The sequence below is a fragment of the Pipistrellus kuhlii genome, unplaced genomic scaffold (genome assembly GCF_014108245.1).
Source record: "Pipistrellus kuhlii isolate mPipKuh1 unplaced genomic scaffold, mPipKuh1.p scaffold_m20_p_89, whole genome shotgun sequence".
In the NCBI taxonomy this organism is placed as follows: domain Eukaryota; kingdom Metazoa; phylum Chordata; class Mammalia; order Chiroptera; family Vespertilionidae; genus Pipistrellus; species Pipistrellus kuhlii.
Window position 1 is genome coordinate 803,407 of NW_023425594.1, and position 26,365 is coordinate 829,771.

At 58.1% G+C, this 26,365-nt stretch overlaps 3 protein-coding genes across 8 annotated transcripts; 1 reads left to right on the top strand and 2 right to left on the bottom strand.

Annotated features, from left to right (window-relative positions):
• The first annotated feature begins 14,487 nt into the window (after positions 1-14,487).
• On the top strand, positions 14,488-19,919 carry TRIM28 (tripartite motif containing 28). Of its 2 annotated transcripts, none has more exons than XM_036426043.2 (14): positions 14,488-15,149; positions 15,500-15,615; positions 15,771-15,903; positions 17,058-17,193; positions 17,264-17,380; positions 17,452-17,566; positions 17,676-18,047; positions 18,131-18,167; positions 18,254-18,299; positions 18,370-18,616; positions 18,702-19,142; positions 19,228-19,314; positions 19,394-19,531; positions 19,608-19,919. In XM_036426043.2, the coding sequence occupies exons 1-14, from the start codon at positions 14,813-14,815 to the stop codon at positions 19,782-19,784; spliced, it is 2,499 nt and encodes an 832-aa protein (XP_036281936.1). In that variant the 5' UTR covers positions 14,488-14,812; the 3' UTR covers positions 19,785-19,919. The 2 variants fall into 2 exon arrangements, with proteins under 2 accessions (XP_036281936.1, XP_036281938.1); XM_036426045.2 differs by having other exon boundaries at positions 15,503-15,615.
• A 433-nt stretch (positions 19,920-20,352) lies between these two features.
• On the bottom strand, positions 20,353-26,092 carry CHMP2A (charged multivesicular body protein 2A). 4 transcript variants are annotated; one of them, XM_036426077.2, is made up of 7 exons: positions 25,841-26,092; positions 22,712-22,811; positions 21,915-22,127; positions 20,972-21,151; positions 20,771-20,901; positions 20,636-20,697; positions 20,353-20,546 (listed from the first exon to the last, which is right to left on the bottom strand). In XM_036426077.2, the coding sequence occupies exons 3-7, from the start codon at positions 22,080-22,082 to the stop codon at positions 20,419-20,421; spliced, it is 669 nt and encodes a 222-aa protein (XP_036281970.1). In that variant the 5' UTR covers positions 22,083-22,127; positions 22,712-22,811; positions 25,841-26,092; the 3' UTR covers positions 20,353-20,418. The 4 variants fall into 4 exon arrangements, with proteins under 4 accessions (XP_036281970.1, XP_036281968.1, XP_036281969.1 ...); XM_036426075.2 differs by lacking the exon at positions 25,841-26,092 and having other exon boundaries at positions 21,915-22,126; positions 22,715-22,811; XM_036426076.2 differs by lacking the exon at positions 25,841-26,092 and having other exon boundaries at positions 21,915-22,099.
• Positions 23,317-25,875, bottom strand: UBE2M (ubiquitin conjugating enzyme E2 M). Of its 2 annotated transcripts, none has more exons than XM_036426083.2 (6): positions 25,727-25,875; positions 24,665-24,759; positions 24,494-24,532; positions 24,284-24,387; positions 23,923-23,986; positions 23,317-23,832 (listed from the first exon to the last, which is right to left on the bottom strand). In XM_036426083.2, the coding sequence occupies exons 1-6, from the start codon at positions 25,833-25,835 to the stop codon at positions 23,692-23,694; spliced, it is 552 nt and encodes a 183-aa protein (XP_036281976.1). In that variant the 5' UTR covers positions 25,836-25,875; the 3' UTR covers positions 23,317-23,691. The 2 variants fall into 2 exon arrangements, with proteins under 2 accessions (XP_036281976.1, XP_045433355.1); XM_045577399.1 differs by having other exon boundaries at positions 23,792-23,832; positions 23,923-24,089.
• Positions 26,093-26,365: the final 273 nt, after the last annotated feature.

Here is a 26,365-nt window from a genome sequence, read left to right on the forward strand (position 1 = left end):
CCGCAGACCAACGCTCTATCCACTGAGCCAAACCGGTTTTGGCAAGAGAGCCAAATTTTTTAAACTTAAACTTCTAACGCCATGTCTTCAAAATAGACTCGCCCAGGCCGTGGTATTTTGTGGAAGAGCCACACCCAAGGGGCCAAAGGGCTTCTTGTGGCTCTAGAGCCACAGTTTGCCAACCATGGGGACTAGAGGGATGCGGGAGGACCTGGACCTCAAGTCAGAAGATCCCTGAGAACCTCAGCAGACCTCATGTCATGGAGGGGAAGGGGGATATGCCAGGCAGGGACACACTGTCCCCGACCCCACCCCCATCCCCCTGCCAGCCTTTCCTGTGGCTCACGACCTGAGGAAGGCCGTTAAAACTCAAGTCCAGCCCGGCCAGCGTGGCTCACCTCTGAGTCACAGTTTGATTCCCAGTCAGGACACATGCCCAGGTTTCAGGCTCGATCCCTAGTGTGGGACAAGCAGGAGGCAACCAATCAGTGGTTTCTCTCTCATTATTGATGTTTCTTTAAAAAAATAATATAATATATATATATATATATATATATATATATATATTATATTTTAAAGAAACATCAATATATATATATATATATATATATATATATATATATATATATATATATTTTATTGAATTTTTGCAGAGGAAGAGGGAGAGAGAGTTGGAAACATCGACCAGCTGCCTCCTGCACACACACACACACACACACACATACACACCCCGCACTGGGGATGTGCCTGCAACCAAGGTATATGCCCTTGACCGGAACCAAACCTGGGAACCCCAATCTGCAAGCTGATGCCCTATTCACTGAGCCAAACCCGCTAAGGTCAGAAATTACTTTCCCTGCCTCTGAAATTTACCCAATAAATGTTCCCTTAGAAGAAGAAGAAGAAGAAGAAGAAGAAGGAGAAGAAGGAGGAGAAGGAGAAGAAGAAGAAGGGGAAGGGGAAGGGGAAGGGGAAGGGGAAGGGGAAGGGGAAGGGGAAGGGGAAGGGGAAGGGGAAGCCCTAACCTGTGTGGACAAACACACAAACAAAGAACGTCGGCCTGTGGACTGAGGGGTCCTGGGTTTGATTCCAGCCGAGGACACATGCCTGGGTTGCTGGAAAAAAAAAGCCCAGCTGGAGTAGCTCAGTGGTTGAGCATCCATCTGTGATCTCCGTGGTTGAGCATGACCAAAAGGTCATGGTTCAATTCACAGTCAAGGCACAGGCCCGGGTTGCAGACTCCATCCCCAATCAGGGGCATACAGGATACAGCCAATCAATGCTTCTTTCAACATTAATGTTTCTATCTTTCTCTCCCCCTGTCCCTTCCTCTCTGAAGTCAATAGAAAACAAACTCAATCTCTTTTCTTTTTTTTAAAATATATTTTATTGATTTTTACAGAGAGGAAGGGAGAGAGATAGAGAGCTAGAAATGTCAATGAGAGAGAAACATTGACCAGCTGCCTCTTGCACACCCCCACTGGGGATGTGCCCACAACCAAGGTACATGCCCTTGACCAGAATCGAACCTGGGACCCTTCAGTTTGTAGGCCGACGCTCTATTCACTGAGCTAAACCGGTCTCGGCGGCCTCAGTCTTTTTTTTTTTAAATATGTTTTATTACCAAAGCCGGTTTGCCTCAGTGGATAGAGCGTCGGCCTGCAGACTGAGAGGTCCCAGGTTCGATTCCGGTCAAGGGCATGCACCTTGGTTGCGGGCACATCCCGGGTAGAAGGTGTGCAAGAGGCAGTTGATTGATGATTCTCTCTCATAGATGTTTCTAACTCTCTATCCCCCTCTCTTCCTCTCTGTAAAAAATCAATAAAATATATATATTTTTAAAAATGTAGGAGGATCAGCTGCCTCCTTGACTGGAATCGAACCTGGCACCCTTCAGTCTGCAGGCTGACTCTCTATCCACTGAGCCACACCGGCTTAGGCCAGACTCAGTCTTACAACCACAGGGACCTGCATTCCTCCTGCCAACACCCCGGATGCGCTGGGCAGTGGATTTCTCCCCAGAACTTCAGGAGAGCCTTGCCCGTCCCACACTTGACTGCAGCCTTTGTGGGCCGAAGCAAGGCCGCAGCCTGGGGTTCTGCCTGCAGCTGGGAGGTGGGTGCTGCTTGAAGCTACAGAGTCTGAGGTCCGGGCTGGTGTGGCTCCCTTGTCTGAAACTGTCCCAGGCACAGAGATCAGTAGCCAGGCCACCCTGGCCAGGGCACCTGCCTGGGTTTCTGGCTCAATCCCCAGGATGGGGAGCGCAGAATGCAGCTGATGGTTCTCTTTCTTCCCTTCTCCCTCCCTCTCTCCCTAAAATCAAATACAGCTGCCGGAGCCTGGGCCCTCTGCTTGGTAAGCGTCTGTTCCATGTCACTGTTCTCATCAAACAAATACCTTCCAGACGCTGCCTTCCTGCCCACCAGTGTGCATCGGGCCCATCGACGGTCCCATTCTCCCATCCCACCAGGTTTGACATGCAGGGGACTTGGGGGCCAAAGGGGCTCCAACTGTCCAGACATAGAAGCTGGAGCAGCACCAGGGCGGGTGGAAAGGAATGTGTGAGAACGCTGAGGAGGGAGGGTGTAGAACAGGAGGGGGAAAAAAGCCCCAAACCCCAAACCCCAACCCCACTAGGGCGTTAAGAAAGGCCTTTGCCACAGTGGTTATGAGGGCTTTTGGGGAATAGTGCAGCCCAGGGCACAGGTTTATGGGTTTGTTTGTTTTCCCCAAAAAAAGTTATGAGAAAGTTTAGCACTAGCTGGTTTGTCACCATGAATAGAGTGTCAGTCTATGGACTAAAGGGTCCCTGGTTTGATTTAGTCAAGGGCACATGCACAGGTTTTGGGATGGATTCCCAATGCAGGTGTGCAGGAGGCAGCCGATCCATGATTCTGTCTCATCATTGATGCTTCTTTCTCCCTCTTCCTCTCTGAAATAAAAAGAGAAAGTTTACGTAGAAAATCAGTAAGGTAGCTTTGGCCAGTGTGGCTCAGGTGGTTAGAGTGCCATCCTAATCACAAAGCGTTGAAGGTTTGCCGAAACCGGTGTGGCTCAGTGGATAGAGCGTCGGCCTGCGGACTGAAGGGTCCCGGGTTTGATTCCGGTTAAGGGCACGTACCTTGGTTTTGGGCACATCCCCAGTAGGGGCTGTGGAATAGGCAGCTGATCAATGTTTGTAACTCTTTCTTCCTCTCCCTTCTTCTCTGTAAAAAAATCAATAAAAATATATTTAAAAATAAAAGAGTTGAAGATTCGACTCCTGGTGGGGCACATACCCAGGTTGTGGGTTTGATGGTACAGGAAGCATCAGGTCAGTTTCTTCCTCCATTAATCTCTCTCTCTCCCCCTTCCTCTCGCTCTAGAATCAATAAAGATTTTAATATTGTATTGATTGCAGAGAGGAAGGGAGGAGAGACAGAAACATCAATGATGAAAGAGATACATTAATCGCCTGCAACCAGGGCCCGTGCCCCGAGGAGACTTGACCTGGGATCTCCTGTTTCATAGGTCGATGCTCAACCACTGAGCCACACAGGCCACGCATGGGTGCTTGATACTTTTATGTGCTTTGGCATCGATGATTTAAACAAAAGAGAAAAGAAAGCCAGAGGCAAGAGATTGCACCTGGGCAAAGGGGTGGGGAGGAGTGGAATGGGAAACTGAGACTGAGCCAAACAAAGGAGTCATTCAGAGCCAGCACAGATCACCATGGGAAGAACATGGAGGCCTCAGCTCCAGGCCCAGTAAAGCAGCTGAACCGAACTGGGGGGCGACACCAGGACCAGTGCCGTGACGTACTCCCTCCCCTGCCACTGGCCATTCCCAGGAGACCCTGGCCCGAAGGAGCAGACACATACACGCTGAAGCCCTCCCCAGGCCTCCCTTAGGATTATCGCATTCCAGATGCAAGACTGGGGACAAAGGGCCGGGGTGTGCCCTCCCTATAGCCCCTCCGCTCCCTCTTCTTACCCCCTTTCTTATCCCACAGCTGTGTGTCTCCTGAGCCCTAAAAGGCCCCTGGAGGCTTGCAGTCAGGGTGCTCTGGGTGCCAAGGTTCCTCCCAGACTCACCTCTGAACCTGGTCCCAAGGCCCCTCCTCTCAGACTTGCCCAACAGCAAGGGCAGCCCACGTAGCTCTGCTGTTCTATAGAGAGGAAGGAGAGGGATGGAGAGCTAGAACATCAATGAGAGAGAACCATCGATCAGCAGCCTCCTGCACACCCTACCGGGGATGTGCCCACCAAGGTACATGCCCTTGACTGGAATCGAACCCAGGACCCTTCAGTCCACAGGCCAACGCTCTATCCACTGAGCCAAACCAGCTTCGCTAGCTCTGCTGTTGATTCTTTCTTTCTTTCTTCCTTCCTTCCTTCCTTCCTTCCTTCCTTCCTTCCTTCCTTCCTTCCTTCCTTCCTTCCTTCCTTCCTTTCTTCTTTTCTTTCTTCCTCTCTCTCTCTCTCTCTCTCTCTCTCTCTGTCTCTCTCTCTCTTTTTCTTTCTTTAATATATTTTATTGATTTTTTTACAGAGAGGAAGGGAGAGGGATATGAAATATAGTGGCAACCATACTTTGGTAAAAACTTCTGTTCGAATTTTAACCCTTCTAGTTTGGCTCCTGAACCTGATTAAACATTGGAATATTTACCTCAGCTTTCAGGTGGAGACCTGGAGGCTAAGGCAATTTTCCCTTGCCTGGGACCAGGACCACAGGAGAGTAATTCCCACTAACTCAGTAACCTTCAGAGATAGAAACTGTAGATAACCTCTGAGCTCTGCTTCTGTGTTATCAGCTATCGCAAGATAAGGTCACATTCCAATGTCCAGCAGGATGTGACTGGGAGACCCTGCGGGCTGACCCCTGTCTTTAGAATGTAGTCTTTAAGATTTAGAATTTAGCCGGGACCAGTTTGGCTCATTGGATAGAGCGTCGGCCTGCGGACTGAAGGGTCCTGGGTTCGATTCCAGTCAAGGGCATGTACCTTGGTGGGCACATCCCCGGTAAGGTGTGCAGGAGGCGGCTGATCGATGGTTCTCTCTCATCGATGTTTCTAGCTCTCCATCCCTCTCCTTCCTCTCTATAGAACAGCAGAGCTAGGTGGGCTGCCCTTGCTGTTGGGCAAGTCAGAGAGGAGGGGCCTTGGGACCAGGTTCAGGGGTGAGTCTGGGACGAGCTGTGGCACCCAGGGCTCCTTGATTGCAAGCCTCCAGGGGCCTTTTAGGGCTCAGGAGACACACAGCTGTGGGGTAAGAAAGGGGGTAAGAAGAGGGAGCGGAGGGGCTATGGGGAGGGCACACCCAGGAGGCAGCTGATCGATGATTCTCTCTCATTGATGTTTCTAACTCTCTATCCCTTTCCCTTTCTCTCTGTGAAAAATCAATAAAATATATTTAAAAAAAAAGATTTAGAATTTAGAACAAGGAAAATTCCTGTGGTTTGAACCTTTAAAAGGAACTGCCTACCCCTGAAACGGTGCAGTTGTGTGGGGTCCTCTTGCAGCCGTCCTGGCCAGATACTTCAATGAATCCTTGCCTGCTTTTTTTTAATCAATCATCAGCCTCTGGTGGTCTTATTATGAACCCAGGGTTCGACCCCACAACAGGATAGAGTTAGAAACATCAGTGAGAAACATCCATCAGCTGCCTCCAACACGCCCCCCACTGGAGATGTGCCCACAGCCAAGGTCCATGCACTTGACCGGAATCAAGCCCAGGACAGATCCCTCAGGGACTCTTCAGTCCACAGGCTGACGCACTATCCACTGAGCCACACAGGCCACGGCCATTCTTTCTTTCTTTTTTTTTTTCTTTTAAATATATTTTATTGATTTTTCTTACAGAGAGGAAGGGAGAGAGATAGAGAGCTATAAATGTTGATGAGAGAGAAACATCAATCAGCTGCCTCTTTCACACCCCCTACCGGGGATGTGCCCGCAACCAAGGTACATGCCCTTGCCAGGAATCGAACCTGGGACCTTTCAGACTGCAGACCGACGCTCTACCGCTGAGCCAAACCGGTTTCGGCCATTCTTTCTGTTTGATTCTCCCCGGCTCTGATAAATGTTCCCTCACAGTCATCTGGAGTTCTTCTGTGAAATTTTTCCTGCCGGAAGTCAAAAACCCACACATGACCCACCAGCCCTAGGCCGGCCTGGTCAGACCGATCGAGGGCTAAGCCCCTTTCCCCAATAGGGGGTCTTGAACGTGTTCCTGAGAGGGAGCCGCCTGGGGCACAGGTTTCCTGAGCCGGAAAGAGCCCTGTGGCCTGAAGGACTGAACATTCCAGGCCCAACAGAATCTTGGAGGCTGTGGGGAGTGCGCAGGGGGCCGGGGCGGGGACGAGGCTGGCTGGTAAGGGAAGAGCCAGGAAGTCCCCAGGATCACAGACTCAGAGAAAAGAGCATTAGAGGTAGTGGAGGCTGGGACTCTCCCTACACTCAGGTCCGAGGTCCTGAGTTGGAAGGCTCAAAGGCTCAGAGCTCAATCTGGGCTTCCAATCTCGCTGAACCTTCCGCTGCCCTGAGGCCGGCTTTCCAGCCAGGGTCCCCTCTAGGCACCCACTGCCCTGGGCAGCAGCCCAGCCCTCAGCCACTCCGTCTCCATGCCCTCTGGGCTGTGCCAGGTGTGGGATGCAGGTTCCAGGACCCAGACACACACCTCAGTAGGCCAGAAGCCTCCCTTGGGACAATAGACTTGTATACCCGCAGGCAAACGCATCTGGGGCCCAGCCCCTGAGGGCATAGGTCAGGGCACAGGCCCTGGTTGTGGGCTTGATCCCCAGGAGCGGGCGTGCAGGAGGCAGCCGATTCACAATTCTCTCTCATCATGGATGTTTCTCCCTCTCTCTCCCTCTCCCTTCCTCTCTGAAATAAATAAAAATATATTAAAAAAACAATTTGTCCTGATGCCGGGAGGTGCCAGCAGGGAGGTGGTTAGCCCTCCTGATTGGGTGGAGAAAAAATGGGAAACTCTTTGGGGTGGGGAAGGGGCGGTGGCAGAATCCATTCAGACACCCCAAAGACAGGACCGGGCAGAGGAAGCTTACGAGCAATGGGTGGGTAAGACCAATAAAAGATTTAGGAAAAAGGAAGCATCCCGAATCAGCGGATGGCCAGGGAGGGGTGGGGCATGAATATTTGCAACACAGAAAAGCTTAATCTGCTTTCAAATGTAAAATGCAAAGATCAGGAACGTCCTCTGAGCCTCAGAGAGCTGCCCCTCTGCCCTCCAGGGTCCCCACGCCCTGGGCTTTTAGGGGTGAATTGGAAAAGTTTAAAAGGCCAGAAAAGGGGGTGGGGGGCAGGGGAGAGGAACACATTTGTAATAATCTGGACAATAAATATATTTTTTAAAAAAGGCCAAGAAAGATGGAGACCAGGACAGCACACCCTGGAGCACTCTCATTCCCGAAGCAGCAACTTTCTTTGTCTCTTTTTGTGTGCTTTCTGTATTTAGTATACTAAAAACAAAATTTGAGCCAACAATTTTTTTTTTAATTTTTATTTTATTGATTGATTTTAGAGAAAGAGAAAAGGAGAGGGACAGGCAGGCAGACATCAATTTGTGTTGGGGTCGCTGAAGGAAGGATGAAGGAGGTGCAGAGTGGTGAGGGATTATGAATTTACTAGCGGCATGATGCACGGAATTTGTGCAAGAGTAGGCCTTCCAGCCCTCATGGGTGCGGGAGCCATTCTGGGGCTCAGCTCATCTGGCCTCCAGATGACCGAATTTATACTAGTAATAAAAGCGCAATATGCTAATTAGACCAGATGCCCTTCCAGACAAAGCTGGGAGTTTGAAGAAAGCCCAGGTCCGGTGCCGGCAGCCTACTCTTTAAAAACAAAAAATAATATATATATATATATATATATATATATATATATATATATATATATATATATATATATATATTTTTTTTTTTTAATTGATATTTTACAGAGAGGAAGGGAGAGGGACAGAGAGTTAGAAACATCGATCAGCTAGCTGCCTCCTGCACACTCCCCACTGGGGATGTGCCAGCCACCAAGGTACATGCCCTTGGCTGGAATCGAACCCGGGACCCTTCAGTCCGCAGGCCGACGCTCTATCCACTGAGCCAAACCGGTCAGGCCTAGTTGTCATTTTTATTGAATGTATTGGGTAGAAGCTGGCTAACAAAATCACATGGGTCTCAGCCCTGACTGGTTTTGCTCAGTGGATAGAGCGTCAGCCTGCGGACTCAAGGGTCCCGGGTTTGATTCCAGCCAAGGGCATGTACCTTGGTTGTGGGCACATCCCCAGTGTGGGGTGTGCAGGAAATGGCTGATCTATGTTGCTCTCATTGATTTTTATTTTTATTTTTTCATGTATACTTTATTAATTTTCTTTTTACAGAAAGGAAGGGAGAGGGATAGAGTTAGAAACATTGATGAGAGAGAAACATTAATCAGCTGCCCTTGACCTCAAGGAATTGAACCTGGGACCCTTCAGTCCTCAAGCCGACGCTCTATCCACTGAGCCAAACAAGTGAGGGCATCTCATCAATGTTTCTAACTCTCTGTCCCTCTATCTTCCTCTCTCTAATAAAGAAAAAGAAAGAAAGAAAGAAAAGAGGAAAAAATGTGCAAGTGTTTAAATTAAAAAGAAAGAAGAAAGGCAGAAACCGGTTTGGCTCAGTGGTAGAGCGTCGGTCTGCGTACTGAAAGGTCCCGGGTTCGATTCCGGTCAAAGGCATGTATATTGGTTGCAGGCAGCTGGTCAATGTTTCTCTCTCATCGACATTTCTAGCTCTCTATCTCCCTTCCTCTCTGTAAAAAATCAATAAAATATATATATATATATATATTTTTAAAAAGAAGAAAGAACGAATGAAAGACCTGCCTTTCAGTCTAGAGCCTCTCACAGGAGGTTGGGGGGGGGGGGGTTCCCGTGGATCTCAGTGCTGCTGACCCTGTGTGACCCTTCTCTGCCAGGAGAGGCGCCTCCATGGACCAGGGCAGCAGACGGAGACGTAAGAAGCCATAGGCTATAGGGGAGGGTTTTCTGTAGCCCCATAGCCATGGCTACTAAGGAGCCGCCAGACAAAACAGGTCTTCAGCCCAGCCGAGTGTTGAGTGGTTGAATGTCAACTGATGAACCAGGAGGTCAGGGTTCAATTCCTGCTCAGAGCAGGTGCCGGGTTGCAGGCTTGATCCTCATTGTGGGGCGTACAGGAGGCAGCCGGCCTGTGATTCTCTGTCATCATGGATGTTTCTCTCTCTCTCTCCTCTCCCTTCCTCTCTGAAATCAATAAAAATATATTAAAAACACAACCAACCGCCCCCCCCCACCCCCCGCCACTCACACACAAAAAAAACACACACAAAACTGCCGAGACTGGTTTGGCTCAGTGGATAGAGCGTCGGTCTGTGGACTGAAAGGTCAAGGGCATGTACCTTGGTTGCGGGCACATCCCCAGTAGGGGGTATGCAAGAGACAGCTGGTCGACGTTTCTCTCTTATCGACATTTCTAACTCTCTGTCCCTCTCAATTCCTCTGTGTAAAATCAATAAAATATATATTTAAAAAAATAAAAAATAAATAAAAACAACAACAACCCACCCCCACAAAAAAAAACTATCCAAAAAACAGTTCTTCAGCCCTAGCTGGTATTGTTTAGTGGCTAGAGCATCTGTCTGCGGACTGAGGGGTCCTGGGTTTGATTCCGGTCAAGGGCACATGCATGGATAGCAGCCTTGATCCCCACTGTGTGGCATACAGGAGGCAGCTCATTGGTGATTCTCTGTCATCATGGATGTTTCTATCTCTCCCTCCTCTCCTTTCCTTTCTGAAACCAATAAAAATATATTAAAAAACACCCTTCCAGCCAAAACCGGTTTGGCTCAGTGGATAGAGCGTTGGCCTGAGGACTGAAAGGTCCCAGGTTTGATTCCGGTCAAGGGCATGTACCTTGGTTGTGGGCACATCCCCAGTGGAGGGGTGTGAAAGAGGCAGCTGATGGTTGTTTCTAACTCTCTGTCCCTCTCTCTTCCTCTCTGTAAAAAATCAATAAAAACAAAACAAAAAAAAAACAAAAAAACCCTTCTACACACACACACAAAGAACAACTAACCAAAAACCAGTTACAGTGGTGCCTCACACAATGAACTTAATTCGTTCCAGGAGCAAGTTTGTTATGCGAAAAGTTCGTTATGTGAAACGCGTTTTCCCATAACAATACATGTTAAAAAAAATAATTCGTTCTGTAGCATAAAATATGCTAAGATGACATAAAAAAAGATAAATTTTTTGTTATTATTTTTATTTAGATACATCTAAAAACAATTTTTTTTTAAAAAAAACACACATTTTTTTAATTTTAAGACAGACTAAGTAGAGTCTACGGAATCTTGCACATCTTCATCCATTTTCTGCTTTTTGGCCGATGGTTTCATGAAAAACCTGTCCAAAGTCGTTTGTTTTTCTCTTTTCTCCAACATCTGCCGGAAATAACTGACAAGAGTATCGGAGTAAAGATCGTTGATCCTGTTTGCTTCAGCTGAATCCGGATAGTGGGCATTGGTAAACTCCTGAACTGCTTTCCATTTGACCAGGATGTTCTTGATGTCAGCAGTTGGGATTGGTTGATTGTTTGATTGTTGCTCCTCGTTATCAGATGACGCTTCCGCTTCCCTTTGAGCATTGTCCTGTTTCATTTCAACAGAAATCACCTTCCTGCTTTTTTTAGAAGCCATGATATAAAAAAAATATTGAGTTTAACTTAAAAGGACGACTGCCGTGATACGTGCGTGATTTAATTCGTAATGAAGAACGATTGCCGCGATACGTGCTTAAGTTAAGCGCAGTGACTAACGACTGCCTGCAGTGCCTGCGTGGAAGGATGCAATACATCGGCAGCTATCGTGGAAGCTCGGGCGAAGCAGTCGTGGAAGCTCGGGCAAAGCGGTCGTGGAAGCTTGGGCGACTTCGTTGTGTGAAACGAAGTTCGTTGTATGAATCATGAAATGAAGTTTGTTGTGTGCAGCGTTCGCTGTGCAAGGCGTTCTTTATGCGAGGCACCACTGTACTTCAAAGCAGTCCCTTAAAGTAAGCAGCTGCACACCAGCTGGTTAATAACACGTCTTTCCTACAAAGCAGCCTGCAACACAGGAGCTACACAAACACAGCCATCCGGCCTAACCGGTGTGTCTCAGGGGATAGCGTGTTGGCCCTTGGACTGAAGGGTCCTGGGTTGGATTTTAGCCAAGGGCTTGTACCTGGGTTATGGGCCCGATCCCCAGTGGGGGTGTGTGCAGGAGGCAGGTGATCAATGTTGCTCTCTCATTTATTTTTTCTAACTCTCCCTCTCCCTTCCTTTCTGTAAAATCACTAAAATATATTTAAAAAAGAAGGAAAGAGCTGAAACCGGTTTGGCTCAGAGGATAGAGCTTCATCCTGCAGACTAAAGTGTCCTGGGTTTGATTCTGGTCAAGGGCAAGTACCTTGGTTGCGGGCACATCCCCAGTGGGGGTTGTGCGAGAGGCAGCTGATCGATGATTCTCTCTCATTGAGGTTTCTAGCTCTCTATCTCTCTCTCTTCCTCTCTGTAAAAAAAATCAATGAAATATATTTTTAAAAAAAAGAAAAAAAGAAAGAAAGATAGCAGCCCGACCAAGCAGCTGTATACCTGCCGGCTGGTCGGTAACGCACTTTGTACCAACGTATACAAAGGAAGGACATCAGCCTGTGGGTTATGGAAACACAAGCCTGCTGTGTCCTCGCTTTTGCGCCTGCCACGGACACAGCGGGCCTTGGCCTTGAACATCCCGTGTACCCAGGCCCGGCCCCCACACTCACACTGGCCTCGAACGCCCGGCGTAATTGCACGAGGGCTCCCACACTCTAAATCGGGGGCGGCCACAGCCTGGCTGTCCTCTGCCCACTCATGTGCCCCCTCCCCAGAGGGCCACGCTAGCACCATCACCCTCTAGTCGCCTCAGCGTACCCATGGAGGGGACCCTGGCTGTTCAGGAATCTTGTTACAGGCTGGAGAAGGATGTTTTCCGAATTCCAGCGTGTCGTTTTCTAAACCAGAACGGCTGCCATGTGTTCCTCGGACTACAGTTCCCCTGGGAGGCGGGATGCGTGCCGGATCCTCAGAGTGAGGGGCTGCGGGCGGGAGGTGGCACCATGTGCTGACGGGTGGGCTTGTTTTTCTGGCTGAGGACCGTTAAGGACTCACGGAGAGGGTGGATTCTTTGGGTGTCAAGGATTGCCCATTGTTTCTTTTCTTTTTTAAATATATTTAATTGATTTTTTACGGGAGAGGAAGGGAGAGGGATAGTTAGAAACATGGATGAGAAACATCAATCAGCTGCCTCCTGCACACACACACACACACACACACACACATACACACCGCCAACTGGGGATGTGCCCGCAACCAAGGTACATGCCCTTGACCGGAATCAAACCTGGGACCCCTCAGAGACTCTTCAGTCCACAGGCTGATGCACTATCCACTGAGCCACACCAGCTAGGGCCCCTCCCACACTCTTTACCATCCACCTACTCATTTAAAAAAATATATATTTTGCCGAGGCCAGTTTGGCTCAGTGGTGGAGCGTCGGTCTGCGGACTGAAGGGTCCTGGGTTCGATTCCGGTCAAGGGCATGTACCTTGGTTGTGGGCACATCCTCGGTAGGGTGTGTGCAAGAGACAGCTGATGTTTCTCTCTCATCAACGTTTCTGGCAATCTCTCTCCCTTCCTCTCTGTGAAAAATCAATAAAATATATTAAAAAAATATATATTTTATTGATTTCTTACAGAGAGGAATTGAGAGGGATAGAGAGTTAGAAACATCGATGAGAGAGAAACATGGATCAGCGCCTCTTGCCCCCCCCCCCGGGATGTGCCCACTAAGGTACATGCCCTTGATCGGAATCGAACCCGGGACTCTTCAGTCTGCAAGCCGACACTCTAGCCACTGAGCCAAACCGGTTCTGGCCCACCTACTCATTTTTAATTTATTTTTTAAAAATTTTATTTCAGAGAGGAGGGGAGAAGGAGGGAGAGGTGGAAACATCAGTGATGAGAGAGAATCATGGACCCATCAGCTGCCTCCTGCACACCCCTTACTGGGGATCAAGCCTGCAACCCAGGCATGTATCCCTTGGGGGAAAAGAACCCGGGACCCTTCAGACCATCACCTACTCATGTTAACTCCCAGGTGCCCTGGTCCCTGGAGCACCCCCCTCCCTGTGACTGTGACTGTGACTGTGAGGCCCAGTGCGCGGCGGGGCCTGCACAGCCCAGCACCTAGGACTGAGGGGCGCCGGCTCCCCCAGCACCCACTTTCCTCCCAGCTCCCCAGCGCGGGGCCAGCACCCACTTTTCTCCTGGCTCTCCCGGGAGGGAAGCAGAGGTCCAGCCAGGCCAGGGAATGGGAGGCGGCGGGGCGGGGCTCTGCGGCGGGCGGTGGGCGGCGGGCGGGGCCGGCGGAACAAAGGCGGCCGCGCACAAAGCCCACCGCCCCCGCCCCGCGGGGAACAAAGGCCGGTCCCGCCGGGCGGCCAGGCCCGCCCCCACCCCCCCGCCTCCGTCACCAGGTGCGGCGCCCGAGGGGCTGCGCCCGGCCCGGGGCCCTGGGGTGCGGAGCGCGGGAGGCGGGCGGGGCCGGGTGGACCTGCGGCCCCGCCGCCCCGCAGCGCCCCGGGCCGGGCCCCTTCGGCCCGGGCTCTCCCCCGGTCCCTCCCTCCCGGAGCCCGGCCCGCCCCGAGGAGCAGCCAGAGCAGCCCGCTCCCACGCAGCCTCCGGGAGCTGCCGGGCTGGGCGGCTCCGTGTTTGACGTTAAACAAGAAGGTGAACGGGAGGCCCGGCCGTGCGGCTCCGGCGCTGAGAGCCGGGCGGCCGCGGCTGCATTCCCGGTCGGGGTGCGGGCTCCCTGCTGTGCAGGAGGCTGCCGGTCCGCGACCCCCTCTCATCTCCGGCGTTTCCTCTTTTTTCTTTCCTCATCATGGCGGCTCCCATCGCTCCCTCTCCCTTAAATCAGTAAAAAAACCATTTTAAAAAAAGTAATAAAAATAGGGAACAGCCTGGGGGCTCCTGACAGCACGGCCTTCTGGGGCCGGGACCCTCCGCCCCGCTCCCCGGCCCGCCTCCCCTCTGAGCCTCGGCCCCGCCCCGTCTGGCGGAGCCGGCGACGCCTCCCCGCGGCCCGAGGGGCGGGACTGGGGCGGGGGCGGGGACTGGGGCGGAGGCGGGGACCGCCGACTGGATTCCGCCGAACCGCCGCAGGTTGAGCGGCGGAGGGGCGGGGACGGCGCTTTAAATACGGGCCTCGGCCCCGCCCCCAGACAAGGGCGACGTCGTTAAACCACGCCCCCTTCTCACGGGCCCGGCCCGGCGGTGGGCGGACCCCGCTGAGGCGCGTGCGCACTCGCGTCCCGGTCCGCAGCCCTCCGCCTGGGTGCCGCCCCCGGCCGGGAGCCCCCCTGTGCGCGTGCGCGGCGGCGGCGGCGCCAGTTATTTCTGTCCCGCCCCCCGGCCGCGGCTCTTTCTGCGAGGGGCGCGCGGCGAGCTGCTGGTCGCGTGGCGCGCGTCCGGGGTCTCGGCGGCCATTGAGGAGGAGACGCGGACGGCGGCGGCGCGACGCTTGCAGGCGGCGGCCGACCAGGCCTCGGCAGCGCCCCGCGCGCAACGGGCGGCGACCCCGGCGGCGGCGCTCGGCAGCGGCGGCCTCGCGGCGGCGGCGGCGGCGGCGGCGCCGACCCAGCCGTTGGCGGCGGGCGTGTGTGCGCCTGCGCGGCGGGCCCGAGCCCCTCCTCCCCTCCTGGGCGCCCCCGGCGGCGTGTGAATGGCGGCCTCGGCGGCAGCGGCCTCGGCGGCGGCGGCGACAGCCGCCTCGAGCAGCCCGGGCCCGAGCGAGGGCTCGGCGGGCGGCGACAAGCGCGCCCCCGCCGCGGCCTCGGGCTCGGCCTCCGCCGCGGCCTCGGCGTCGTCGCCCGCGGGGGGCGGCGGCGAGGCGCTGGAGCTGCTGGAGCACTGCGGCGTGTGCCGGGAGCGCCTGCGGCCCGAGCGGGAGCCGCGCCTGCTGCCCTGCCTGCACTCGGCCTGCAGCGCCTGCCTGGGGCCCCCGGCGCCGGCCGCCGCCAACAGCTCGGGGGACCCCGGAGCGGCGGGCGACGGAGCCGGTGAGTCCCCCGGGCCCCTCCCCTGCCCGGTTCCGCCTGCGCGCAGGTTGGGGAGGGGGGGGTTGTGGCAGCAAAAGCGTTCGGTCCTAGCGCGGCGTTGGTGGGGAGGGCTCCCCCCGCGGGAGGACGGGGATGGGGACCGGGATGGCGGGTCGATCGGGTGTGAGCAGGGGTCTCGCCCGTGCGCCGCGGTGCGGGGGAGGGGGCGTCTGCTCCCAGGGGGAGGAGAGATTTTGGCTCCTGCTGCGGGAGGGGAGGGGCCGGCCCAGCGTGGGGCCGAGGTTGGGGGCGGGCGCGGGGATGGGGTGTTTCCTGGCTGTGATCCTGCAATGGCTTCGTTGGTCCCTCAGCAGTCGTGGACTGTCCCGTGTGCAAGCAGCAATGCTTCTCCAAAGACATTGTGGAGAACTATTTCATGCGTGACAGTGGCAGCAAGGCCCCCGCTGACTCCCAGGACGCCAATCAGGTGGGTCCTGCCCTGGACACCACGGGGTGGCCTCGGCCATGGGGAGAGGCGCCATCCAGGTGGCACTGTCCCCGCATTGGGGGGCCCCTCAGGTTTTTCGCGGTGCAGCGGGAAGCCTCTGGGGGTGGTTCCCTGACTCTGCCTTCGCCCAGCAGTGCTGCACCAGCTGCGAGGATAATGCCCCGGCCACCAGCTACTGCGTGGAGTGCTCCGAACCCCTGTGTGAGACCTGTGTGGAGGCGCACCAGCGGGTCAAGTACACCAAGGACCACACTGTGCGCTCCACGGGTGCGCAAGGGGCAGGGGGCGGGGGAGGCCCTGCTGTCACCCGCTGATGAGGTGGTTGCAGGTGGTGGGTCCTGCATCTTCTCTAGGGAGCAGTCCTGGAAAGGCCAGGGTGGATCTGGGGCTAGGGGTGCAGGCTCCCTGGTCCAGGTGGGAGGAGAAAGGCCCAAGGGGACCTCATTGGGTCAGAGGACCTCCATGGGGTCCAGGCAAGTGCCTGGCAGGGAAGCCCCAGGGAGGGGAAGACCAGGGTGGAGAGATGGCAGTGCAGACACTGAGATGAGTGTGAGGCTTGGGAAGAGGTGCCTCCTGGACCTGGGGTTTCCTGGCACCAGAGAGGCCTCTGGTTGGTGCCAGAGCCTCACAGGCCGTAACCTCAGCGAGTCCTGGAGTGTTTTGTCGGTAAGGTCATCTGGGCTTCCCTCCCGAGTCTCCCCACTAGTGGCCTGTGGTAGTTCCCTGGCTCTCCAGCCCAGGACCATGCTTACTGATGGGAAGTGGAGGGTGGAGGTGGAGGCCTTGGAGCTGGTGACCCAGGAGGGAAAGGGCGGAGGGTGGAGGTCTGGGGATCCTAGGATTTAGGCTAAGGTCAGGGTGCAGGAGGAGGCTGTCCTGAAGGAGCCCAGGCCTGGCTGGTCTGTGTGGTGGGGTTGTTGTAGTTGGGGTGCTTTTAGATTTGGGGAGGAAAGGAACAGATGCCCCAGCAGCTTCCTAATGGTGACAGGGTCTGAGGGTGGGGATCCTCCCTCACAGGAAGGGCACCTGTACCTGGTCTGACAATGCCCCTCCCATAGCCAGAGCTGGCAAGGCCCCTTGTGGGCCTGTGCTTGCAGGAGCAGGGGGAGGGCTCCAGGTGTGGCTCCTGAGGGAATACTCTGACTCCTGTATGTGCCAGAAAGCAGGTATTCTTTGTGCTGGGATGCCTCGGCCTCCAGTCCCCTCCCTTGCTGGACAGAGCCAACTCTCCAGGGCCCATTACCTTCACGCTGCATCTCCTGGAGCTGACCTGTGGCAGGGGGTGGGGGTGGGTTGGGGCAGAGGGCTGTGGCCACTGCTGCTGGGCCTCACCAGAGACAGCCAGGGCTGCAGGACCGGCAGGGGGCGAGGTCCCTGGGCTGAGGAGCCGAGCATGCAGTCCTCCCCTCCCTGTTCCCCAGGGCCAGCCAAGTCCCGAGACGGCGAGCGCACTGTGTACTGCACCGTGCACAAGCACGAGCCGCTTGTCCTGTTCTGCGAGAGCTGCGACACCCTCACCTGCCGGGACTGCCAGCTCAATGCCCACAAGGACCACCAGTGAGTCCCGGGGTGGGGGGCCTGCCTCCCTGTTCGTGCTCAGCGCCCAGGCCCGCCTGTCTGCCCCCAGGTACCAGTTCCTGGAGGATGCCGTGAGGAACCAGCGCAAGCTCCTGGCCTCGCTGGTGAAGCGCCTCGGGGACAAGCACGCCACGCTGCAGAAGAACACCAAGGAGGTTCGCAGCTCGTAAGTGTTCTCCAGGGCCCGGGCGCCCCCGGGGTACAGCCTGAGCAGACCTGACCGGCCCCTCTCCCCAGGATCCGCCAGGTGTCGGACGTGCAGAAGCGTGTGCAGGTGGATGTGAAGATGGCCATCCTGCAGATCATGAAGGAGCTGAACAAAAGGGGCCGTGTGCTGGTCAATGACGCCCAGGTAGGCCTGTGGGCGCGGGTCCTGGGACCAGCACCCCCGCTGGCCCCATCCTTGCATGGGGGGGTCCCGGCCCCCGGTCCACCTGACCCCCGTCCCCCTCTGAGCGCAGAAGGTGACGGAGGGGCAGCAGGAGCGCCTGGAGCGGCAGCACTGGACCATGACCAAGATCCAGAAGCACCAGGAGCACATCCTGCGCTTTGCCTCCTGGGCCCTGGAGAGCGACAACAACACGGCCCTCCTGCTCTCCAAGAAGCTCATCTACTTCCAGCTGCACCGGGCGCTCAAGATGATCGTGGACCCCGTGGAGCCGCACGGCGAGATGAAATTCCAGTGGGACCTCAACGCCTGGACCAAGAGCGCCGAGGCCTTCGGCAAGATCGTGGCGGAGCGTCCTGGCACCAACTCCACGGGCCCCGCGCCCATGGCCCCGCCTCGGGCTCCGGGGCCCTTGAGCAGCAAGCAGGGCGCTGGCGGCAGCCAGGTGGGAGGGGCAGGGCCCGGGGAGAGGGGGCGTGTGGTCCTCTGGGACGCCTGCCCACTGAAGTCCCATCTGCTCTGTTGCAGCCCATGGACATGCAGGAGGGCTATGGCTTCGCGTCAGGTGAGTGGGTCTGGCCTGTGGTGGGGGGGAGAGCTCAGTGGGCCAGCTCCACCCACCACCCACCGTCTCCCCTGTCTCCTGAGCAGACGACTCCTACATGAGTGCCGAGCCCCACGTGTCCGGCATGAAGCGGTGAGTGTTGTCCTTGGGAGCCGCGGGCATTGGGGTAGATAGGGTGCTCACACCACGCTGCCACCCACAGGTCCCGCTCCGCGGAGGGCGAAGTGAGCGGCCTCATGCGCAAGGTGCCCCGGGTGAGCCTGGAGCGCCTGGACCTGGACCTCACCGGTGACAGCCAGCCGCCAGTCTTCAAGGTCTTCCCCGGCAGCACCACCGAGGACTACAACCTGATTGTCATCGAGCGCGGGGCTACCGCCGCCGCTGGGCAGCCGGGCACTGCGCCCGGCGCTGCTGGTGCCCAGCCCCTGCCTGGCATGGCCATTGTCAAGGTGAGCCTTCCCCAGTTGGCCGAGGCAGGCGAATGAAGGACCTCTGCCGAGGCCGGCACCCTGCTGAGCCCGCCTCTCCCTCCAGGAGGAAGAGACAGAGGCTGCCATCGGCGCCCCGCCGGCCAGCGAGGGCCCGGAGACCAAGCCGGTGCTGATGGCTCTGGGGGAGGGCCCCGGCGTGGAGGGCCCCCGCCTGGTCTCCCCCAGCGGCAGCACCAGCTCCGGCCTGGAGGTGGTGGCTCCCGAGGGCACCTCAGTCCCCGCTGGTGGCCCCGGGGCCCTAGACGACAGCGCCACCATCTGCCGCGTCTGCCAGAAGCCAGGCGACCTGGTCATGTGCAACCAGTGCGAGTTCTGCTTCCACCTGGACTGCCACCTGCCGGCCCTGCAGGACGTGCCCGGCGAGGAGTGGAGCTGCTCGCTCTGCCACGTGCTGCCCGACCTGAAGGAGGAGGATGGCAGCCTGGGCCTGGGCGGCGGGGACAGCAGTGGTGTGGTGGCCAAGCTCTCGCCAGCCAACCAGCAGGTGAGGGGGCCGTCCCTTGGCTGCCCAGCAGCTGCATGCCCCGTCCCCAACTGTGCTCTGATGTGTCCTGCCCGACTGTCCACAGAAGTGTGAGCGTGTCCTGCTGGCCCTTTTCTGCCATGAGCCCTGCCGGCCCCTGCACCAGCTGGCTACCGACTCCAGCTTTTCTGTGGTGAGTCCTGGGACCTGAGGGGTGGTGGGTGGTTATGAGCTGCCTGTTCTCACCGACAGCCTGTGGCCTCTACTTGTAGGATCAGCCTGGTGGCACATTGGACCTGACCCTGATCCGCGCCCGCCTCCAGGAGAAGTTGTCGCCCCCCTACAGCTCCCCTCAAGAATTTGCGCAGGACGTGGGCCGCATGTTCAAGCAGTTCAACAAGCTGACGGAGGTGAGTCTGGAGGGGCTGGGGCTGGGCTGGCTGGGGTTTGGGGCGAGTGGGAACCCACCTCCGACTCTGCGCCCAGGACAAGGCGGATGTGCAGTCCATCATCGGCCTGCAGCGCTTCTTTGAGACGCGGATGAACGAGGCGTTTGGCGATACCAAGTTCTCTGCCGTGCTGGTGGAGCCCCCGCCGCTGAGCCTGCCTGGTGCTGGCCTGAGCGCCCAGGAGCTGGCCAGTGGCTCCGGTGATGGTCCCTAAGCCAGCTCGGCCTGGTGTGTCCCGTCAGCCCTGCCCCTCCCTCTGGTGGTCTGGCTCCCACTCCTTGGTAGCCCTGTTCCCTGGACCCTCACTATGGTTTTTACTTCTGTGGATTTAATAAAAACTTCACGAGTTCCTCCTGTCTTGATTGGTGGGGGCCGTTTCCCTGGGCCTGATCTCTGCCAACATCTCTCCCTTCCAAAGCTCTGGTGGGCCAAGTAGGATGGGGCCATTGTTCCCAGCTGTTCGATGTCCACAGTGGGAAGAGCATCTCTCTGAGTCCTGGTGACAGGAGCACCCCGTTTGGGAGGGCGCACACACTGGAGGCTTATAACCATCTCTGGGCTTGGCTCCTGTTGGCCCTGTGTACACCTGGCAGACAGGCCTCCGCTCCTCCCAGGAGCCACCCCTCTGAGGGGATAGTTTGGAGGCGGGGTTAGTCCATCCTTGTCCTCCCACCACACCCCCAAATCCTCTGACACCATCTCTTTGGCAGCCATACCGAGTGACTCCTGCCCAAGCAACTCCAGTCTGGCCCACTCTGGGCCAGTCACACAGGTGCAGGGACTAGTGTCCAATCTTTTATTAATTACAGGAAGGGTACAGGGAGAGTGCCCTCGGGGGCCTGGAGCCCTCAGTCCCTCCGCAGGTTCTTAAGCCTTTCCTCCAGGTCTGCGTCGGCATCCACCAGGGCGGAGGCTGCAGCTTCTGCTTTCTTGCCACCAGCAGCCACACTGAGGGAGCCTCCAGTGGAGGGGAGGTCTGCAGGGAGAGGGGGTGGGAGCCCTGTGAGCAGCAATGCCAAGAGGGGGGTCGGGGTGGGGTCAGGGCCCGAGGCTGGAAGCACTCACTGGATAGTTCATCCGTCAGGCTCAGTCCCAGCTCATCCAGGACCTGGGACACCACAGCATCGCTGGGGGAGGAAAACTCGGTCAGTCCCCCGAGGGCCAGGCCTCTGCTCCCTCCTCCCACCTGGGTCCGCAAACCTCTCCTCTTCATCCTCCTCGTCCCCCATGGCATCGTCGATGGCATCGTTCATCATCTCCTCCTTCATGTCCATGATCTCTGCCTGCCTCTCAAACTCCATCATGATCTTCTGGATCTGGGGCAGCTTCAGCTGCAATGGGTGGGGGGAGGGTGAGCGGGGTCCTGCGGGGTGGGCAGCGAGGGGGACGGGAGAGACCCACCTGTCTGTTCATGGTGCCCATGGCCTTGGTGACACCCTTCATGGCTTGCGCCATGGAGTTGTTGGACTTGAGTGTCTGGATCTTGAGGGACACAGCCTGGATGTTGGCCCGCATCAGCACGAACTTGCGCACGTACCGCCGTGTGCGCACCAGGTCCTTGGCCATGATGCGCACAGCGTCCTGAGGGCACAGGTGGCAGAGAGCCCGGTGGAGGGGGAGAACCCAGACCTGTGTGGCTAGACCCAAGGCTCCCACTGCGCCCACCTGCCACTGCCCGGCTCCCAGGCTTCTCACTTTAAAAAAAATATGTATTTTTATTGATTTTTTACAGAGAGGGATAGAGTTAGAAACCGATGAGAGAGAATCATCGATCAGCTGCCTCTTGCACACCCCCTACCTACTGGGGATATGCCCACAACCAAGGCACATGCCCTTGACCGGAATCGAACCCGGAACCCTTCAGTCAGCAGGCCGACGCTCTATCCACTGAGCCAAACTGGTTTCGGCTAGGCTTCTCACTTCTGACCCTGTGTCTGAGGTTCCCCTTAACCCAAGAATCTGCTGCCCTTCCACCTCACCACAGGCCTGACCCTCAACTAACTCCAAGCTCAGCTGTTGACACCCCAAACCCCTTCCTGGCCTTGCCCATATCCCACCTCACCCTAGCTGCTCAGGCCCCAAGGCTCTGCTCACTCGCTCAGGCAGGGTCCAGCCTGCAGGTCAGTGTCTCCAGGCTGTCTCCTGCCATCAAGCCTCCCCCTCCCCTTTCCTGTGCACACATTTGACATTTGCAGCCCGGATCACACTTTCTCTTCCTCTTCATTCCTCAAGGTTTGCCTCCGGCATCACCTCCTGGGAGGCAGCCCGCTCACTCTTCCCTCCCCTGGCCGGGCAGCACCTGCCTGTGGAATCCTGTCCGGCTGCCTCTGCCCCCTGCGCTCACCATCTGGCCCTGCTTGGCCATCTTCTTGATGTCTGCGATGATCTTCTTCTCCTGGGTCTCCAGCTTCTGCCGCTCACGGTCCAGCTCCCGCATGGCGCGGTTCAGCGCCCGCTGGTTCTGTCGCAGCAGCTCCTCGGGCGTTTTTCGGCGCCCGAACAACAGGTCCATGGCGGCGGGAACCGCCCCTGGGCCTGGGGCCGGTGGGAAGCCGAGCTGCGGCGGCAGGGGGCCCAGAAAGGCAGCATGGATGGAGGGGCCAGACAGGAGGGGGACGGAGAGGAGGCGTGACTAGAAAGCCAAAGGCGCGCAGCCCAAGTGTGGGGGTCCCCCAGGGGCAGAGGGGACGGAGGCCGTGCTGAGGACGGTCACAGCGCCCGCGCCAGCCCCTCTCCGTCGGCGCCAGCCCCTCCATCGGCGCCCGGACGCTCCAGGCCGGGGGACCCCGCGGGGCTGGCGCCTGAGGAGCCTGGAGGAGGACGGCTGGGGTCCGCTGCCGCTAGGGTCAGGGCAGTAGTGGGCGGTCCTCACGGGAGAGCAAACTAGGGGGAGGCCCCGAGGGCCAGGCTGACAGCGTGCGGGCATTCCTGTCGGGCCCTGACGCTAAGGAACCGGGTGCGGATAAACCTGGGGGGCCGGGGCCTCGGTACACCATCGCGGGGGTGGGGCCCTGCGCCCCGCGAACAAGACGGCGACGGGCGCCCCGACTGCGAGGCCAGGGTCCCGGGAAGGGCGCGGCCCCTCGCACCTTGCCGCCCACGCGCCCACCCGGGACCCACGGCCTGGCAGGGGCCACTCACCGAAGCTGGGACGGGAACCCGCTTCCGCTTCCGGGTTACGAGCCTCTCGCTCGAATCCCGGGAGCGCCCACCAACGACAACCCCTCGGTTCTGTCGCCGCCGCCGTTTCCGGATTAAACGACCTGACGTCGCAGCCCCGCCCACCCCCGGAAGGCGGGGAGGCGGCAAAACCACGCACGCGCGGAGGCTGGCCGGCGCCCCGGCGCATGCGCACTAGCGCCCGCTTCCCCGCGACTGGCCGGAGGGCGTGCCCAGGCCCGCCCCGGTGGAGCCACGCCCGCAGTGCGGGACCGCAGTCCCACCTCCCGCCACACCACGCAGCTCACCGCAGGGTCAGTTAACTCAGGGGACTCGGACTCCTCCCTGATGTTTACGGCTCAGCACCGGGCAGCAGCTGGCAGGGTCCTCCCCTGGCTGGCTACCCAAGCAGAGGGGCGGGGTGATGGCGCGGACGTTCTCCGAGCTGGCCTACCGGCCGGACAGCCACTGGAAGCCGGGTCCCGCCCCCTTCTCACCACAGAGTGGACCCGCCCCTCCCAGCCCCCAGGAGCCGAGCTGGACATCGCCTGCCCCTCCCGCCCCACAGAAGGAAGAGGCGGAGGCCGTGCAGTAACATTCCCCTTTAATAGCCTGGTGGGACCTCCAGTGGTGGAGGAATGGGGTGGCGGGCCCCCAGCCACCCAGTCCCCTTGGCCACCCACCCCAGAGCCCAGAGTGGGAGGCTGTATGGCACCCAGCAGGGGGCTAGACAAGCCAATTCATTTCCCATCGCTGAGCGGGTCGGGAGGAGGCAGCTCCGACCGTAATCACGTGGTGGTTAAAAAAAAAATAACTAGGAGCCGGTGACAGGAAGGGGAGGCAAGGCTAGGGCATGGAATTACCCCACCTGCGGCCCCCATCCCCCCACCTGTGGCCCCCAATAAATATTTGCAGGGGACGCCGGGGCGGGTGGCCCTGGCAGGGGTGGGTGTGCGCCCACCCTATTTCAGGCAGCGCTCAAAGTAGGTGGAGCCGATGTAGCCACCTCGCATGGAGCGCTGCACGTTCTGCTCGAACAGTCGGCGGTTGTTCTGCAGGACCTCAGCAGCTTCCTTGTTGAGTGGGTCTTCGGGGTTGGGCTCCTGTGGCCAGTATGAGTGAGGGGGGGGGGGTCAACAGGCCTGAGGGGCAGGGGGCCAACCTCTCAAGGCCTACCCACCACCCCTACTCACCAAGAAGAGATACTGCAGGCCATAAATTATGGAGTTTATCGTAAGGACTGGCTTCCAGTCCTCTCTGTGGGCAGAGAGCATGAGGTTCAGGGGCCGGTGGGTGGGTGGCTGCCACTGGCCCTGCCAGGACTGGCCAGGCCCAAGGCACAGACAATGTGGCTATGAGGATGGGGGAGGGCGCAGGCAGAGGTAGCACAGGCCAGGGAGAAAGTCAAGGTCAAGCCACAAGGAAGGAAACAGAAGTGAAGAGACACAGGGACAGAGCACGGGGGAGGAAAGGGATGGACACTGGGTCAGTGCAAGGCCGTGGCGGGGCCTGGCGGGCAGGGCTGGGGAGCGCAGGAGCGGGCCAGGCCTTCACCTGAGGATGTTGAGGCAGACGTTGCCCTCGAGGTCAATGTTGGGATGATAGACCATCGTCTCACACTTCACCTTGGGGGGGTCATGCGGGTAACCCTGGCCCACCTGGCTCCGGGAAAAGAGGGAGGTGGACAGGGGCCCCCAGTGTCTGGCTGGGCCTCAGCCGTTGCCTCCGCAGCTCAGGGGCCACCCCGGCCCACCTGAGACTCACCTTAAAACTGAACACAAACTTCCCACTCTTGTAGAAGCCCTGGGAGGGGAGAGAAGGAAAGCCTCAGAGCGCCATCCCTCGGGGCCTGGCAGGGGAACCAGGTCTCCCTCCTTAGATGGGGCCATGGCCCAGCCAGGGCCTGGGTGTCCGGCCAGCGGGGTGTGTCCTCACCTCATCAGGACAGATCACCAGCTTGAAGTTGAGGAGGTCGTCGGGGTCTGAGAAGCTGATGTCACAGGTCTTGGGCAAGTTCAGCTCGTTTATGTCTGGGTTTGTAATGCAGAGAAGGGGAACCAAGAGAGGCAAGGGGAGGAGAGGGGAGGGTGCTCAGCAGGCCCCATGGTCTCCTCCCTGGACCTGGGGCTGTGTCCTGGGCTGTGCCTCACACCCCCAACCCTCTCCCCAGTCTCCAAGCAGGATCTTCTGGCTCCACAGCACACCCCAAACATGCAAATTCAATGGTGCCTGTGGCCTTGCATCTGCGGCTTCTTAACCTACAGTCTCAAATCCCTTTACTCAACAGCTGGGCCCCCCAACCCAGCTCCTAGCAGCCCCCACTCCCAAGGGTTCCCCCAAAGCCTCTACCTACCTCAAACCCCAGGATCTGCAGCCAAGACCCATTGTCTAGTGACTCTGCTAGTCCCCATCTGCCACCCAAACCCAAGGACCCTGCCCCTCATACCCTAGTCATCCCTTCACCAATCCTGCGTCCCAACCCTCCATCCTGTCACCCCAAACCCGTGAGTCCCCAGCCTCCCCCACGTTCTACCACTCTTGTCTGCTTCTCTCTGGTACCCACCATCCCTTCCTCCTCCACCTGTCACCCAAACTCAGACCACACGTACCCCACGCCCTGAAACCTCCTCGGCACCATCGGACTCTCCCTTCCCAGGGACCCCGGCATAACCCACGAAATCCTGCCCATTACTCTCCCTGCCACCCAGGTTCCCGCCCGACCCCGGGCTCAGTCCCCAGTACCAAACGCCTGGCTTTCTGAATATCCTCGATGCCCCATCCGGTGTCCCCCAACCTCTGAAACCCCGGCGACCGCATTACCCCACCTCGGGTCCTCCATCCCCGCAAAGCCAGGCCCTGACCTCCGACCCGCTCCATCCACAGCCTCCCCAACTCGGAGCCCCCCGACCCCCGGCTAGCACCCCACCCCGCTCCCGGCTCCCTCGTCGTCCCACCCCAGCCCGGACTTCCGACCCCACCCCACCTCCCGACCCCTACCCTTCTGGATCCGCAGCTGCGCCGCCGACGCTTTCTTGCTGCTGCCCTTGGTGCCGCCCGCCGACTCCTCCTCCTTCTTCTGCTGCTTCAGCGAGAACAGCTTGATCATCCTGCTGCCGCCGCCGCCGCCGCCGCGGGGCCCGGGACCCCGGCCGCCCGGCCCCCCGCCGCTGCCCGCGCCGCCTCCGCCACTCGGACCGGCCGCCGCGGCCTCCTCCGCTGCTGCCGCGGCCCGTCCGGCCTGCCGCGCCGCTCCGCGCCCACAGCGCGGCCCGCGTCGGCTCCCGTAGTCCGGCTCCGGCCTGGCCCGGCGCCTCGGCCTCGCTCGGCGGCGCTCGGCCCGACTCGGCGGTCCTCGGCCCCTCGCCCCGCCCCCACCGGCCGCTCCCCCGCCCCCTCGCCGCTCCGGTCTCTCAGGCCCAGCCGCGGACGCGGGCTCGCAGGGCCGCGCCGCCCGTCCGCTCCCTCGCCCCCTCCGTGAAGAGGATGCGGCTCGAGGTGAAAGGAGGCGGTGGCGACCGCAGTGGCGGCGGCCGTGTCCTGGAGGAGGCCGGCTTCCGCGGCAGCAGCGGCTTCGGCGCGGAGGTCCGCAACGGCCTCGGGCGCCCCAGCACTTCGGATATTTCCGCCTCCAGTCCG